The sequence below is a fragment of the Rhinopithecus bieti genome, unplaced genomic scaffold, assembly GCF_001698545.2.
Source record: "Rhinopithecus bieti isolate Rb0 unplaced genomic scaffold, ASM169854v2 scaffold_68778, whole genome shotgun sequence".
Classification (NCBI taxonomy): domain Eukaryota; kingdom Metazoa; phylum Chordata; class Mammalia; order Primates; family Cercopithecidae; genus Rhinopithecus; species Rhinopithecus bieti.
The window spans coordinates 1,201,000-1,214,852 of NW_016827519.1; the positions used below are offsets into that span (position 1 = coordinate 1,201,000).

The 13,853-nt window shown below is 37.1% G+C and overlaps 1 protein-coding gene across 1 annotated transcript in view; it reads left to right on the forward strand.

The window, feature by feature from the left end:
• Nucleotides 1–13,853, forward strand: part of ANO3 (anoctamin 3) — a 350,115-nt gene that overhangs the window by 173,738 nt on the left and 162,524 nt on the right. The window contains exon 5 of the mRNA XM_017863846.1: nucleotides 7,840–7,998. Coding sequence (XP_017719335.1) covers nucleotides 7,840–7,998 — 159 coding nt within the window. The remainder of the gene's footprint in view (nucleotides 1–7,839; nucleotides 7,999–13,853) is intronic.

The window sequence follows — 13,853 nt, forward strand, 5'->3', positions numbered from 1 at the left end:
AGGCAGGCCTGGTGGTGACAAAATCTCTAAGCATTTGCTTATCTGTAAAGGATTTTATTTCTCCTTCACTTATGAAACTTAGTTTGGCTGGATATGAAATTCTGGGTTGAAAATTCTTTTCTTTAAGAATGTTAAATATTGGTCACCATTAACTTCTGGCTTGCGGAGTTTCTGCCGAGAGAGCTGCTGTTAGTCTGATGGGCTTCCCTTTGTGAGTAACCTGACCTTTCTCTCTGACTGCCCTTAACATTTTTTCCTTCATTTCAACTTTGGAGAATCTGACAATTATGTGTCTTGGAGTTACTCTTCTCGAGGAGTATCTTTGTGGTGTTCTTTGTATTTCCTGAATTTGAATGTTGGCCTGCCTTACTAGGTTGGGGAAGTTCTCCTGGATGATATCCTGAAGAGTGTTTTCCAACTTGGTTCCATTTTCCCCCTCACTTTCAGGCACCCCAATCCAACTTAGATTTGGTCTTTTCACTTAATCTCATACTTCTTGAAGGCTTTGTTCGTTTCTTTTTCCTCTTTTTTCTTTAGACTTCTTTTCTCCCTTCATTTCATTCATTTGATCCTCAATCGTTGAGACTCTTTCTTCCAGTTGATCGAGTCAGTTACTGAAGCTTGTGCATTTGTCACATAGTTCTCGTGTCATGCTTTTTATCTCTGTCATTTCGTTTATGGCTTCTCTGCATTGATTATTCTAGTTATCCATTCTTCCATTCTTTTTTCAAGATTTTTAGTTTCTTTGCATTGAGTATGTAATTCCTGCTTTAGCTCTGAGAAGTTTGATGGACTGAAGCCTTCTTCTCTCAACTCATCAAAGTCATTCTCCGTCCAGCTTTGATCCATTGCTGGCGATGAGCTGCATTCCTTTGGAGGGGGAGATGTGCTCTGATTTTTTGAATTTCCTGTTTTTCTGCACAGCTTTTTCCCCATCATTGTGGTTTTATTTGCCTTTGGTCTTTGGTGATGGTGATGTACTGATGGGGTTTTGGTATGGGTCTCCTTTCTGTTTGTTAGTTTTCCTTCTAACAGTCAGGACCCTCAGCTGTAGGTCTGTTGGAGTTTGCTTGAGGTCCACTCCAGACCCTGTTTGCCTGGGTATCAGCAGCAGAGGCTGCAGAACATAGAATATTGCTGAACAGCGAGTGTTGCTGTCCACTTCTTGCTCTGGAATCTTCGTCTCAGGGGTGTACCCGGCCGTGTGAGGTGTGGGTCTGCACCTGGTGGGGGATGTCTCCCAGTTAGGCACTCAGGGGTCAGGGACCCACTTGAGCAGGCAGTCTGTCCGTTCTCAGATCTCAACCTCTGTGCTGGGAGATCCACTGCTTTCTTCAAAGCTATCAGACAGGGGCATTTATTTCTGCTGCTTTTTGTTTAGCTATGCCCTGTCCCCAGAGGAGGAGTCTACAGAAGCAGGCCAGCCTCCTTGAGCTGCAGTGGACTCCACCCAATTCTAGCTTCCCGGTGGCTTTGTTTACTCACTTAAGCCTCAGCAATGGTGGGTGCCCCTCCCCCAGCCTCACTGCCACCTTGCAGTTAGATCTCAGACTGCTGTGCTAGCAATGAGGGAGGCTTCATGGGCGTGTGACCCTCCGGTTCAGGTGTGGGATATAATCTCCTGGTGTGCCGTTTGCTAAGACCCTTGGTAAAGTGCAGTATTACGGTGGGAGTTACCCGATTTTCCAGGTGTTGTGTGTCTCAGTTTCCCTTGGCTAGGAAAAGGGATTCCCTTCCTCATTGCACTTCCCAGGTGAGGCAATGCCTCGCCCTCCTTCAGCTCTCACTGTTTGGGCTGCACCAGCTGACCAGTACCGATTGATTGTCTGGCACTCACCGGTGAGATGAACCCAGTACCTCAGTTTAAAATGCAGAAATCACCTGTCTTCTGTGTCACTCATGCTGGGAGCTGGAGGCTGGAGCTGTTCTTGTTCGGCCATCTTGGGCATGCCCCTCGAGGTTGTATTTCTTAATTTGGGTAATGGTTATGTAGGTGTTTATCTTGTAATAACTCATGAAGCTATGAATTCTTTTACTGCACTTTTGTGTTTTGTAGTGAATCATGTTTCAAAATTATACATACTTCTATTTTCTACTTCGACTTCTATTTTCCCTTGCTATGATTCCATATTCACATCAATGCCATTCACATTACTTATCTGTTTCCAACTGTCTTTGTCATGAGAAAGATAATTTTCCAGAAAGTAAAAGGGGTTATTTGTATTATTGGAAAACAAGTAAAATCCCAATGTAAATGAATACATTATATAGTTTTACCTGACCTTTTTTTGTTAAAATACTCAACATTTTTCTGATCTCCTGAAATGAATCAGTATTGCAAGTGTTCCTCCTTGCACTATCTCATTTAGCCATAGTAATAATTCTACAATGTTGGCAACATTATTATCTTCATTTAAAACCTGTAGAATTTAGTCTAAGCAGTGACATTAAATGCCTAAGAAAGCAGTAAATTAGATTCCAAGTATGTCTGAATACAGTTCTCAACACCTTAACCAATGTGTCCTGGTACATTTTACTAACTCACAAGTATGGTTAACAGATAACCAGCAATCACCTACTGTTAATGACATGATCTAATTTTGTATGTGCTAGATTAAGACTGGCTGTGGTAAATTCACAAAGATAATATAACTTTTGGTGTCTGTTGGTATCTATCAGGGTTCTTCTGGGTACACTCTGAAATTCTTCATATCTTTATAGCTCATAACTCTATTAATGTGCATAGTAGAGCATTGTAATGCAATGTTCACATGCCTATAACTTCAAGTATATGATAAAATCCCTTAAAGTTTTCAATGTCTTGTTTTCTTTAGCCTTACAGTTTAGCACACAGGTATTAGCTGATGCTTGCTAGATTGAGAAGAATAAACATTCAGGAAAACAAAAAAGTCTGTCACCCTCACCAAGACAAGCAGTTACTGCCATAATTTTATTTAAAGAGTACCCTAAAACATGTTCTCGTGCAAATGGGCACATCTCTACTACTGTTTTGCAAATGGCCTAAAATATTTGCAAAGGGTTCCTACTCAACATGAGCCATAACTTGCATATTCTTGAGATAATTGTTAGAAAGATCAGCTTTTCTGAAAGTATCTGAGCTTCATGGTTTGCAAACACATTAATGATTTAGTTATTTTCAAAACTGTTTGCAAGATTAGGTAGGTACCTGATGCATGAGCTGCATCCCAGCTTCTCTGAGAAAAAGCAAATTTTATTCTGTCCTCTAGAAACGATAAACATGAAAAAACTCTAAATCGAATGCATTCCACATAGTAATTGGGAAGCATTTCACTATTTCATATAACTTATGAAATGAATCATGATTTTATGTTTGGTCAACTATACCAAACAATTCAAGAAGCTGTGTTATTTTTATCTAGATGTAATGACATATATAATTAGTTTTCAGTTAATTCTGTTTTAAAGCAACAGATTTGAACATGGGTTAATTGACGTATTTGTGAATGGCTGTCATACATATTAAAATAAAGTATACCACTATCAACCTTAAAATTACATAAAACCTCTACTGAGTTCTTACAACACAATTCAGAAGAGGTTTCCAAAATTTGCTATGCTTCTCTATTGACATTTTGATATCTACTTTTTATTGTGCCTGTTAAAACTGGTAAAACTCATCATTAAATATTTAGAATTTATATAATAATTAAATAAAATTCTATTTAATAATTTTGTGAACTTATTTACTCACTGAGAGACAAAATTTGGGTATAATAGGTTACTTCTTTTATGAAGATGTGGATTTTAAAACAGATAGCTATCTTTCTGGGAGAGTTTAGCATTTACTTAGCTTAGAATCAGAGTAATGGATAATAACTATTAGCGTTCCATTTTCAGTCCATACCACTTTTAAAATATGAAAAGCATATAAAATATTTTTAAAACTCTTTTTGTCTTACTAATATTCTACCAACCAGTCTCTTGATTTCTAGGTCTTCTCATTGAAGGACTTTTGCCTTCACCTGGGATTAAATATGTTACCAATACTATGAGACTCAGTTGATTATCTTTACTACACTGGGAGAGTAGCATACTTTAAGACAACCTGGAGGAAAATTTGTGTATTATTTTATTTTCACCTAATCTTTTCTGAGATCAGCATGGAGATGCCTGTAAGCAGTGGGTCACAGATATAAAGTGAAAAAGCAAGTCAAATTGTAACTAATTGCAGTGCTACTGTAATTGTGTGATTCTTCATTTTAGCGTATTATAATTTGTTCTGTTATAAATGTCAGAAGGGAGAGGATGACAAACGACCACATGATTTTTTTAAGCCAGTATTCTTGAGGTCAACCCTATCTGAATATATAGAACGATGCGTATTCGCTTCCCTTCCTCCTTCTCTTCTTTCTTCTTTCCTTCTTTCTATAAATATTTATTGATGCCAACAATGTGTCTGGCTGTGGACTAGATGTTTAAAATACTATGTAAACCAAAATGTTAAAAAATTTCTTACCTTCTTGAAATTTATATCCATGTAGAATAAGACTGTCAGCAAACAAAAGATAAATAAATTAGCTAGCACTATATTATATATTACTTAGAAGTTAGCAGATGCTGAGAAAAAAAATATATATATATATATCAGGGGAAGTGGAATCAAGAATGAGGAGTAACTTGGAGAGCAATTGGAGGGGCTCGAGGAGAGGAGTTACATTATCTCATCTATAATGTCAAGAATCATTGGAATAACTCAGCTGTCATGTTGAGAACAAACTATAGAAGAGACAAGATAGAAGCAAAGAGACAAGCCTGACTACCGCAATAATCCAATAGAAAGATTACTATGGTTTAGATCGGAGTGGTAGTAATGGTGGTAGTAATGTGGGTGTTAGAAAGTGGTCAGATTTTAAATATATTTTGAAAGATTTTCTTGATGATTTGAATGTTTGATGGGTAAGAAAGAGAGAGAGAGAGAAATGATTCAAGATGTTGGATGTTAGCAATTGAAGGGACAAAGTTGCAATCAAGCAGAATAAAGAAGGTTGTGGGAAGTACCTGTTTGGAGAAGATAAACAATTTCATTTTGGACAATTAACTTTGAGACGTTCGTTAGAAATCCAAGTGAAGAAATCAAGAAGGCAGTTGGATATACAAGCCTGTGAATATCTACTATGTAGTGGTCAACATATAGATGGTTATTGAAAGCCAAGAGCTTGGATGAAATCACAAGAAGGGAGTATATAGGGGGAAAATATGGCAAAAGAACCAATGAATAGTTAATTAACAAATCAGAGGAAGAGAGAATGAGTGACCACTTAACTAGGAGAAAATGCAGACACATTAGATATCTTGGGAGTCAAAAGAAAAAGGTATATCAAGTAGGTGAAAGTGATTCCACCACAGGAAGATAAATTTAAAAGACAGCAAATTGGCCGAGTGCAGTGGCTCACGCCTGTAATCCCAGCACTTTGGGAGGTCGAGGCAGGCGGATCACGAGGCCAGGAGATCAAGACCATCCTGGCTAATATGGTGAAACCTCATCTCTACTAAAAATACAAAAAAAAAAAAGAAAAGAAAATTAGCCAGGTATGGTGGCGGGTGCCTGTACTGTAGTCCCAGCTACTCTGGAGGCTGAGTTGAGGCAGGAGAATGGCGTGAAGCCGGGAGGTGGAGCTTGCAGTGAGCTGAGATAGTCCCACTGTACTCCAGCCTGGGCTACAGAGCGAGACTCTGTCTCAAAACAAAAAACAAAAAAAACAAAAAAATCAAAGATAACAACTTGATAACTGGATACAGCAATGAATATGTCATTAGTGACCTTGTTTAAAAAAAAATGTGTCTGAAGTGTTGGAGGCAAATGCCCTCTAAAATCTGAATTTAACTGTGCCTTCTGTGGCAAAAAAATTCCCTCACCTAAAAGTACTTCTCTCAGTAAAAGCTGGAAATGGCCTTTTTTGTTACCCTTTTTAAACTACTCAAGCCTCAGTCCTAGGAGTGTTTATTTGTATATGGCTGTTTATCTTTTTAAATATAGTGGTCATGACCACCAGCTAAGGTATTAAATTGATCAAAATGCTGGCTTCATTATTTTATTTTCTATGATATCTGTTTGTCACTTAACTTCTTTGGCTTCTATGTACTCATGTCAATATTTACCCTCATGGGTTATGACAATTAAATAACCTTATGAAACACTTGGCACAATGCGTGGCACATAGTAAGTGTTCGATAAGTGATAGCTACTTTTGTCATTATTACCATGTTATGGAACTACAAGGCCCTGGTGGCCTCACTGGAGTTACTTAGTCACTTTATAATTCTTTCCAGATCCTGTGAAATCTGCCAGGATTCCAAGTTAATCCTGGAAATCTCAGAACTTTTTCATTCATTGAAGAAAAGACTGTGTAAAGCTTTCTTGTTCTTGAACTTGGAAGTCTCTACTACTATAAATTTACGCAATTGAACTTAATCTCTCTGCAGAACTACAGCCCACTAGAGGCCCCTCAGGCAGCCTAACCTCTGCTCTAGGGTGACTATTTCTTGGATATTCTTTCTGTTTCTTGAATGACTCATTGGCCCTTATCTCCTTAAACATCAGGTTGCTGTGGTCCTCACTTCTTTCACCTGGAGCTGCATATCTGCCCCAGTCAGGGTCCTCCAAAGCAGTCTGAAATGCTTTTGTCTGAAATTATCTAATATCTCCCCAGACGTTGGAAAGCATTTTGAATCTCAAGAATGCCTGTATAGGAAATATGAAATAGAGAGTTGGTAAAGATGTCCAAATAGTTTGAAGGAAAGTAGTGAAAGAAGGATAGGGTAGATAATAGTTATGAACATGAACTTGGAGTCAGAAGGTATTGGGTTCAAGTCCTGGCTCCTCACTGATCTTGGGCAATATACTGGAAAAGCCCCCTTAAGAGGACCATGAAGAAAATGTGTTGATCAATAAAGCTGATTTATTAAAATTACTTACAGCAAGTAAGAATACCACACAGATAGTCTAAGTAGCTCTTTAGAAGGATGAAGTTAGGGAAGAGTTTTCAAAGGATCCTCACCGCCTGGACTGGGTAATCGGTAGGTCTTGTAAGGCAGGAATTTGGTTGAAAATTGGGCAGAGTCCATTAAAAATAGCTTAGGTTGGTGAGTAAACAGAATGAAGGCCCTAGAGCAGTCTTGCTGAGCAAGCAATTTATTTTGAAAAGTAAGCTGTTTTATTTGGTTTGGAGTCATATATTCTAGCAACAAGTATTTCCCAAAGCAAACAGCTTAGGAATTATTTTTTGGTTTCAGTATTACTAAGTATACATTTAGGAAACTAATGTCTGGACTGAGTATTATTCAACACAGGAAATAAAATTGGTTTCAGTTATTAGTATTTATGTTCTCTAAGCCTTAGTGTCTTTATCTTTGAAATGCATGTAGTGAGTAGTATATAGGATAAAGTATTGAAAGCACTTATGTCTGGTCATGATGTTTAGTAAATATTCAACATATGTTAGCATTATTTTATGATGAAATAAATTAGTAAATAAATAATCATTTTATTATTTGTTGTTACATGATATTATTTTCATGGGTCTTATTGAATAAAACATATGCATTTTTATGCCAGCACCAAAGAACCCATGTTCAGATATCAGACCACCTAATTTTATATCCTGGAACATCACTTGCTAATGTGGCTCCTATAGTAGATTGTAAACTCTCTTTAATTGTATTTTCATATCTTACGGTAGAAATATTAAAAGTACATTTTTTAATATTGTATTGCTAGTGTTCAAATGGAAATAACTGTAACTAAAACATACGTGCTTGTGTAACCCACACCATTAACAATCATTGCTTTATTTGCAGAATGACATGAATTACATAGCATCCAGTGGACCTCTGTTCAAAGATGGCAAAAAGAGAATTGATTACATCTTGGTTTATAGAAAGACAAATATACAATATGACAAAAGAAACACATTTGAAAAGAACCTCAGAGCAGAAGGCTTGATGCTGGAGAAGGAGGTAGGTGCTTTACTATTATTAGTTATGTGATAAAATGTGTTGGAACAGATATAATCACTTATGGTTTAGAAAGGAAAATATGTATCACATGACTTTATAAAATACATAGTTCTTTTCTGTCAAATGTTAAATAAATGCATGTACGTAGCCCTATTAAATATTCACTGTTTAATCTATATAATTCTGTACAATGTAAGTATTTTCAAAGGGCATGACTATTTTGCAATTTTAAAAACTGAATAAGGAATGATTATAGTCATGTAAAGTAGAAAACTTTATGAAAAGGAAAATAACATTTTGAAAGAAAAGGTTTGCCAAACTATTAATGTCTGTTTTTTAGTGCTGGAACTGTGAGTGGTTTTCTTCCCAAATCTTTTCTTTTGTGAGTTTTAAAAAAATGTTCTTGGAAGAATTTACTTTTCTAGTGAAACAATAAAAGTACCAAGACTCACTAGAAAAAAATAGAAAGAAGGAAAAGCATATCCTCCATAATCCTAGTATCAGAGAAAATTAAAAGAAAAAAATTTTCACTATTTTAGTTATACCTTGTGTGGTTATAGAAAACACATTAACCTCATTACAGAAAGAACAAACCTTAAGGTAGAAAATTAAAAGTATAGAAATGTACAAAATAAAAGCCAAAGTCAGTATCTACAATCTCTCAAATCATACCCTTCTCTCATTTGGTGGTCTTGTTAACAACTTGATTTTTATCTTGCTAGGTGCCCCTCAATATATTTTCTAAGTATATACAAATATATAAAATTTTACACAAAATTAGCCATGATATATATGTATATATACACACATATGTATGTATCTATCTATCTATATTATTCTGCTATTCACTCCTGTCATTTAGCAATATATTACAGATATCTTAAATTGCCATTACATTTAGAACCAACTCAGCTTTTTACTAGATACATATTATTACAACTTAGGGATTTACCCAGCTGTTCCTCTACTGAGAAAAAAAAATTAATTAACTATTACAGAGACACCTAAATTTCTTTTTTTTTTTTTTTTTTTTTTTTTCAGACTTGAGTCTCACTCTGCTGCCCAGGCTGGAGAGCAATGGCGTGATCTTGGCTTAACGCAACCTCTGCCTCTCGGGCTCAAGCAATTCTGCCTCAGCCTCTAAAGTAGCTGGGATTACAGGAACCGATCACCATGGCCACCTAATTTTTGTATTCTTAGTACAGACGAGGTTTCACCATGTTTGGCCAGGCTGGTCTTGAACTCCTGACCTCAAGTGATCCGCCCACTTCGGCCTCCCAAAGTACTGGGATAACAGGCGTGAGCCACTGCTCCCGGCGCTACCATTGGGTTTTAACTAGTTGTAAAAAATAGGAGCAACAAGAAAAACAAAAGAAACAAAAGAAAAAAAAAACTTTTTGATGAAATATCTAGATAATTTGCTAACAAGCTTTATCAGAGTGTTAGTAGGCACTTAGATATAATATTGGAATCCCTTTTCCCCCACAGAACATCTCCTGGAATTAGTTTTCTGAGGAACACCCATTAGGAAGTACTAAATTGCAGTTTGGGGTAGCCCTAGAAAAACTAATCCATTTAGGCCGGGCACAATGGCTCACGCCTGTAATCCCAGCACTTTGAGAAGCCACGAAGGGTGGATCATGAGGTCAAAAGATCGAGCGCATCCTGACCAACATGGTGAAACCCCATCACTACTAAAAATACAAAAATTAGCTGGGCATGGTGGCGTGTGCCTGTAGTCCCAGCTACTCGGGAGGCTGAGGCAGGAGAATCACTTGAACCCGGGAGGCAGAGCTTGCAGTAAGCTGAGATGGCGCCACTGCACTCCAGTCTGGAAGTCTGGTGACAGAGCGAGATTCTGTCTCAAAAAAAAAAAAAAAAAAAGAAAAGAAAAGAAAACTAATCCATTTGTGTTTATTAAAATCCTTTAATATGTATGAAATAACAAACACACCATGACTTGACTCTTTACGAGGAAAGAATTACTCATACACAACCTAGAGTTATAGAGCCTGGCAAGTATAATTCTGACTTCAGTTTTCTGTTGACTCCTTTTGTTGTTTCTTTATTATTCCTCTTCCAGGAAGTTTTAACCCAGAATATTCCACCTCCTCCCCCAATCACTGGTGGCTAATTAAATAAGTACTTACTGGGAAAAAAAAAAAAAAAAAAAAAAAAAACCTCATGAACTCAGTGTTGTGTGATAGACTTTTATTCTTTTGATATCCTTGTGACTTCTCCTCCATACAAATAGAATTAATCACTCTTCATCTGCTCCCAGAGCAGTTTATACATAGATCTTATTATGATACTGGTATTTGTTTTCTCATGCATCTCTATTTATTCATTCAGCACATTATTTTGGCTAGCACTGAGCAAGCTGCTGAGAAATATGATAAGTAACAAAGTAACAAACTCACTGCCTTGACTAAATTTATAGTCAGTATAGGAGTCAGACATGAAATCTGTATATTCGTAACAGGTATTGCTCTCAGCTTCTACCTAGGTTTCTTGCCAGAAAGCTCAGATTCTCAGTTCTGAATCTTCCTCTTCCTTGTTCCTCCAGACTTTTCCCAAGAATAATACTGGATGTTACTCATCCAAAAAGGGTCCTGTTCTGCTTTTAAAAGGAAGTCTATTTATTCTTGAGCTCTCACTCTCAAATCACTCCCAAATGGTGTCTTTGTTTAGATTGACTCTCAGCAGGACGGTGTCCATTTGTCTACTGTTATTCCTGAACAGAGAGGGTTCTTACCCACAATTACAGTTCTTTTAGTCCACATTCACATTCTTAGGATTTGTTTCCTACTGTTAAATAAATTGCCAGGACAGCATGATCAGGAGGTGTATTCAACCTCAATAGAATATTGTTGGAACCAGCCGTTGCTGCAAACTGCTGCCATTGTGTTGAACACAAGTTACCAGTCTTGACTTTCTCTGTCCTCCCAACTGTGTAACTCTGACTTAGTTTCCTAACAGTGAAAAGGTTTAAGCTACCCCAGTTTTCCAGAATAGATATTATTAGTTTTGAAGCTGAGTTGGGAGATTTTTATATCTTCCCTCTGAAAAGGCCATAGAAGCCTTATGAAATTTTACCCAAACCTCTGTAAAAACTCTGCCTATGCAAGCAAGGGAAAGTGCTGCAAATTAAGAAAACAAACCAAAAAAACTTGTTACACTCTTTCCACTTGAATAATGCTTGCACAACTAAGAGAGTACTTCAGAGACTGCACAAGAAAGATGATCTCACCCAGGGTGACTTTCAATCTACACTTACTAATACAATGCTTAAAATTCTTTACTAGGATAACCTTTATCATTTCAAACTGTGATAAGTGGCATAAAAGGAAAGTAAATGGTGCTAAATGGTTTGCAACAATGGCAGTGGTATGGTCTGGAGGGTGAGGGGAGACTAGAAGAAAGGGAAGGAGGGAAATTTTAAAATAAACTTTGAATTGAGATTTGAAAAATGAATAGTAGCTAATGTAGGTGAATAAAAGGGCTAGATGTGGTTTTCAATACTGGCTGGATATTAGAGTCAAGTGGTGATTTTTTTAAACTATTGATGCCAGATCCCACCACAGCATAGATCAATTAAAGATCATGATGGTGGTGGGAGGAAGGACATGGATATTTTTCAATACCAGAAAAAAACGGGGTACTAAATGAGATTGGAAAGAATGAATGCAGTTAAGTCATTCTTTTTTTCTAGTTTAAGACTTTTGATCATTAACTTAAGAAAAATGGGAAGTTATTGAATAATTTTAAGCAGGTTAGTATGATCACATTTGTTTTCAAAAAAGATAAATTTGGATTACTGAAAACAACATAGATTTGAAGGGCAAGACTGGATGCACAGAGATCATGGGCGGCATTAGAGATGCAGTTCGTATTAGAAATGTGTCTTTCTCTTAGACTTGAAAGCTATGAGCTATCATATCCTACCTTCTTTCCACTCTGTGCTAACAATTTGCAGAGTGACTTTGTAAAGACATAATTTTAAAGTTTTCTCTTCTCTCAAGAGTGAATCTCCAGCCTCTTGGAAATTTGGGGTGGAATAATTAAATAATAATGTGAAGTGTGAAGGCAGTGGGTGTTTTGTTCTCTGAGGAGCTTGCCTTCATTAGAGCTGAACAGAATAGTGCCAGATTGGCAGCTTTTGATTCCCGGGGAAAAGGTAATCTTTCTCCCTGACAGCATCAGCCCTGCACCAGCCCCCTGCCCAGTAGCTGCAAGAAAATGAAACTACATTTCTTTTCTTCTGCTTTGTTTTTTAAGTAGAGGTATAGATAAAGAGAAATTAAGTTGAATAAGTTATGAAAGACAGTTATTCATGTTGGTTGATAAAGATCTCTATATGTTTTAAGACATACAAAATGAGAAATGTTACGTGTATGCACTTAGCTTGACATTTTACTCGTTGATAGTAGTTACTACAATGCAGAAACATCCTTCTAAAGCATCCCCTTATTGAAGTGTATTCGATTATTTTACATCCTAGAGGTTGAGAGTAATGAATTAATAACCAGTACTAGGCAAGCTGTTCATGATGCTAATTTGAATGCTGACACAGCACCCTCTTCCAGAATAGTCCAGGCTTATTTGCTTTCTTGTCTCCATCACACCGGCTTAGATATAAATTACATAAAATGTGTTCTCAAAATAGGTTAACTTATTTATCCATTTTATAAATGCTTAGTGCGTGCCTACTGTATGTCCAACACAGAACTAGGTGCTAGGGATACATAAGCAAAACAAAGAATCTTCTCTCCTGACTTTTACAGAGCAAATGAAAGTAAAAATGCTATAGAAAAAAAAAAGAGAGGCTATAAGAAAGATAAAGCAAGGGCAGACAAGAACTAGCAAGTGATCAAATGATGGAAGTGGAATGAGTGAGACAAAGGGTATTAGCAGAGGAGGTTATGGGATATCAAGGGTAAGATTATAAAAGGCTGTGTAAGTCATTGAAGAAACTTTGGCTTTCTCTCTGGATGAAATTAGGTTCTAAGAAATGGCATGACCTGACTTACACTTAAATAGGTCATCCTGACCCTTGTGCGAAGGGTCAAGACCACTGGGGACAACAGTGTGAGCAAAGCGTGCTGCCTGATAGTACTACAGGAGTCCCAACCAAAGATGATAATTATATAAACCAGAGTGATAGCTGTGAAGGAGGCAGAGAGGGATCAGAATCTGGCTATATGTATGGTAAAGTAAAACAAATCAGGAACAACCTGGTAGTAGGAGACCCAAGTTTTCCTGCAGTTGAGCTTAAATCTTCCCAGATCTCTTCCAGCATTCATCACATATTAGTCACTCTTTCATGTTACTACTGTACTATGGCAACCAATATGCCCAGACTTCAGGAACCATGACGTTCTGAAGGCGAATGAGACCTCCATTCACACCAAAATAAGGCCCAGCTCCTGAAAAATTATTTCTTGTCCCAAGGTCTATCTATTCCACAATAGAAATTTTACTTTCAAACCCTGCATGGAACCATTAGGAAGAATGCAAATGATCAGTGTATTCTCAAGGTCTTGGTTACTCAGTCTTACATATCCCTACATGTCAAATATCTCAGTCTGGATGTAGATTCGTTTTTGTTTGAGTCTAGACGCATTCATTTTCATGAAGGTCACTCTTCCAGCTTCTGGGGAAAATGAGGACTAGATAGGTTTTCTTTAATCTTCAGGGTCTCAGTTTCTCTCTCCTTGTATTACCTCTGAATAAGAACTCATGTCTCCCCAGGAACAAAAAATAAATATAGGCATAGAACAATTTAATACATCAAGATGAAAAGACAAATCTTCCATTACTCAGTCTTACATATCCCTACATGTCAAATATCTCAG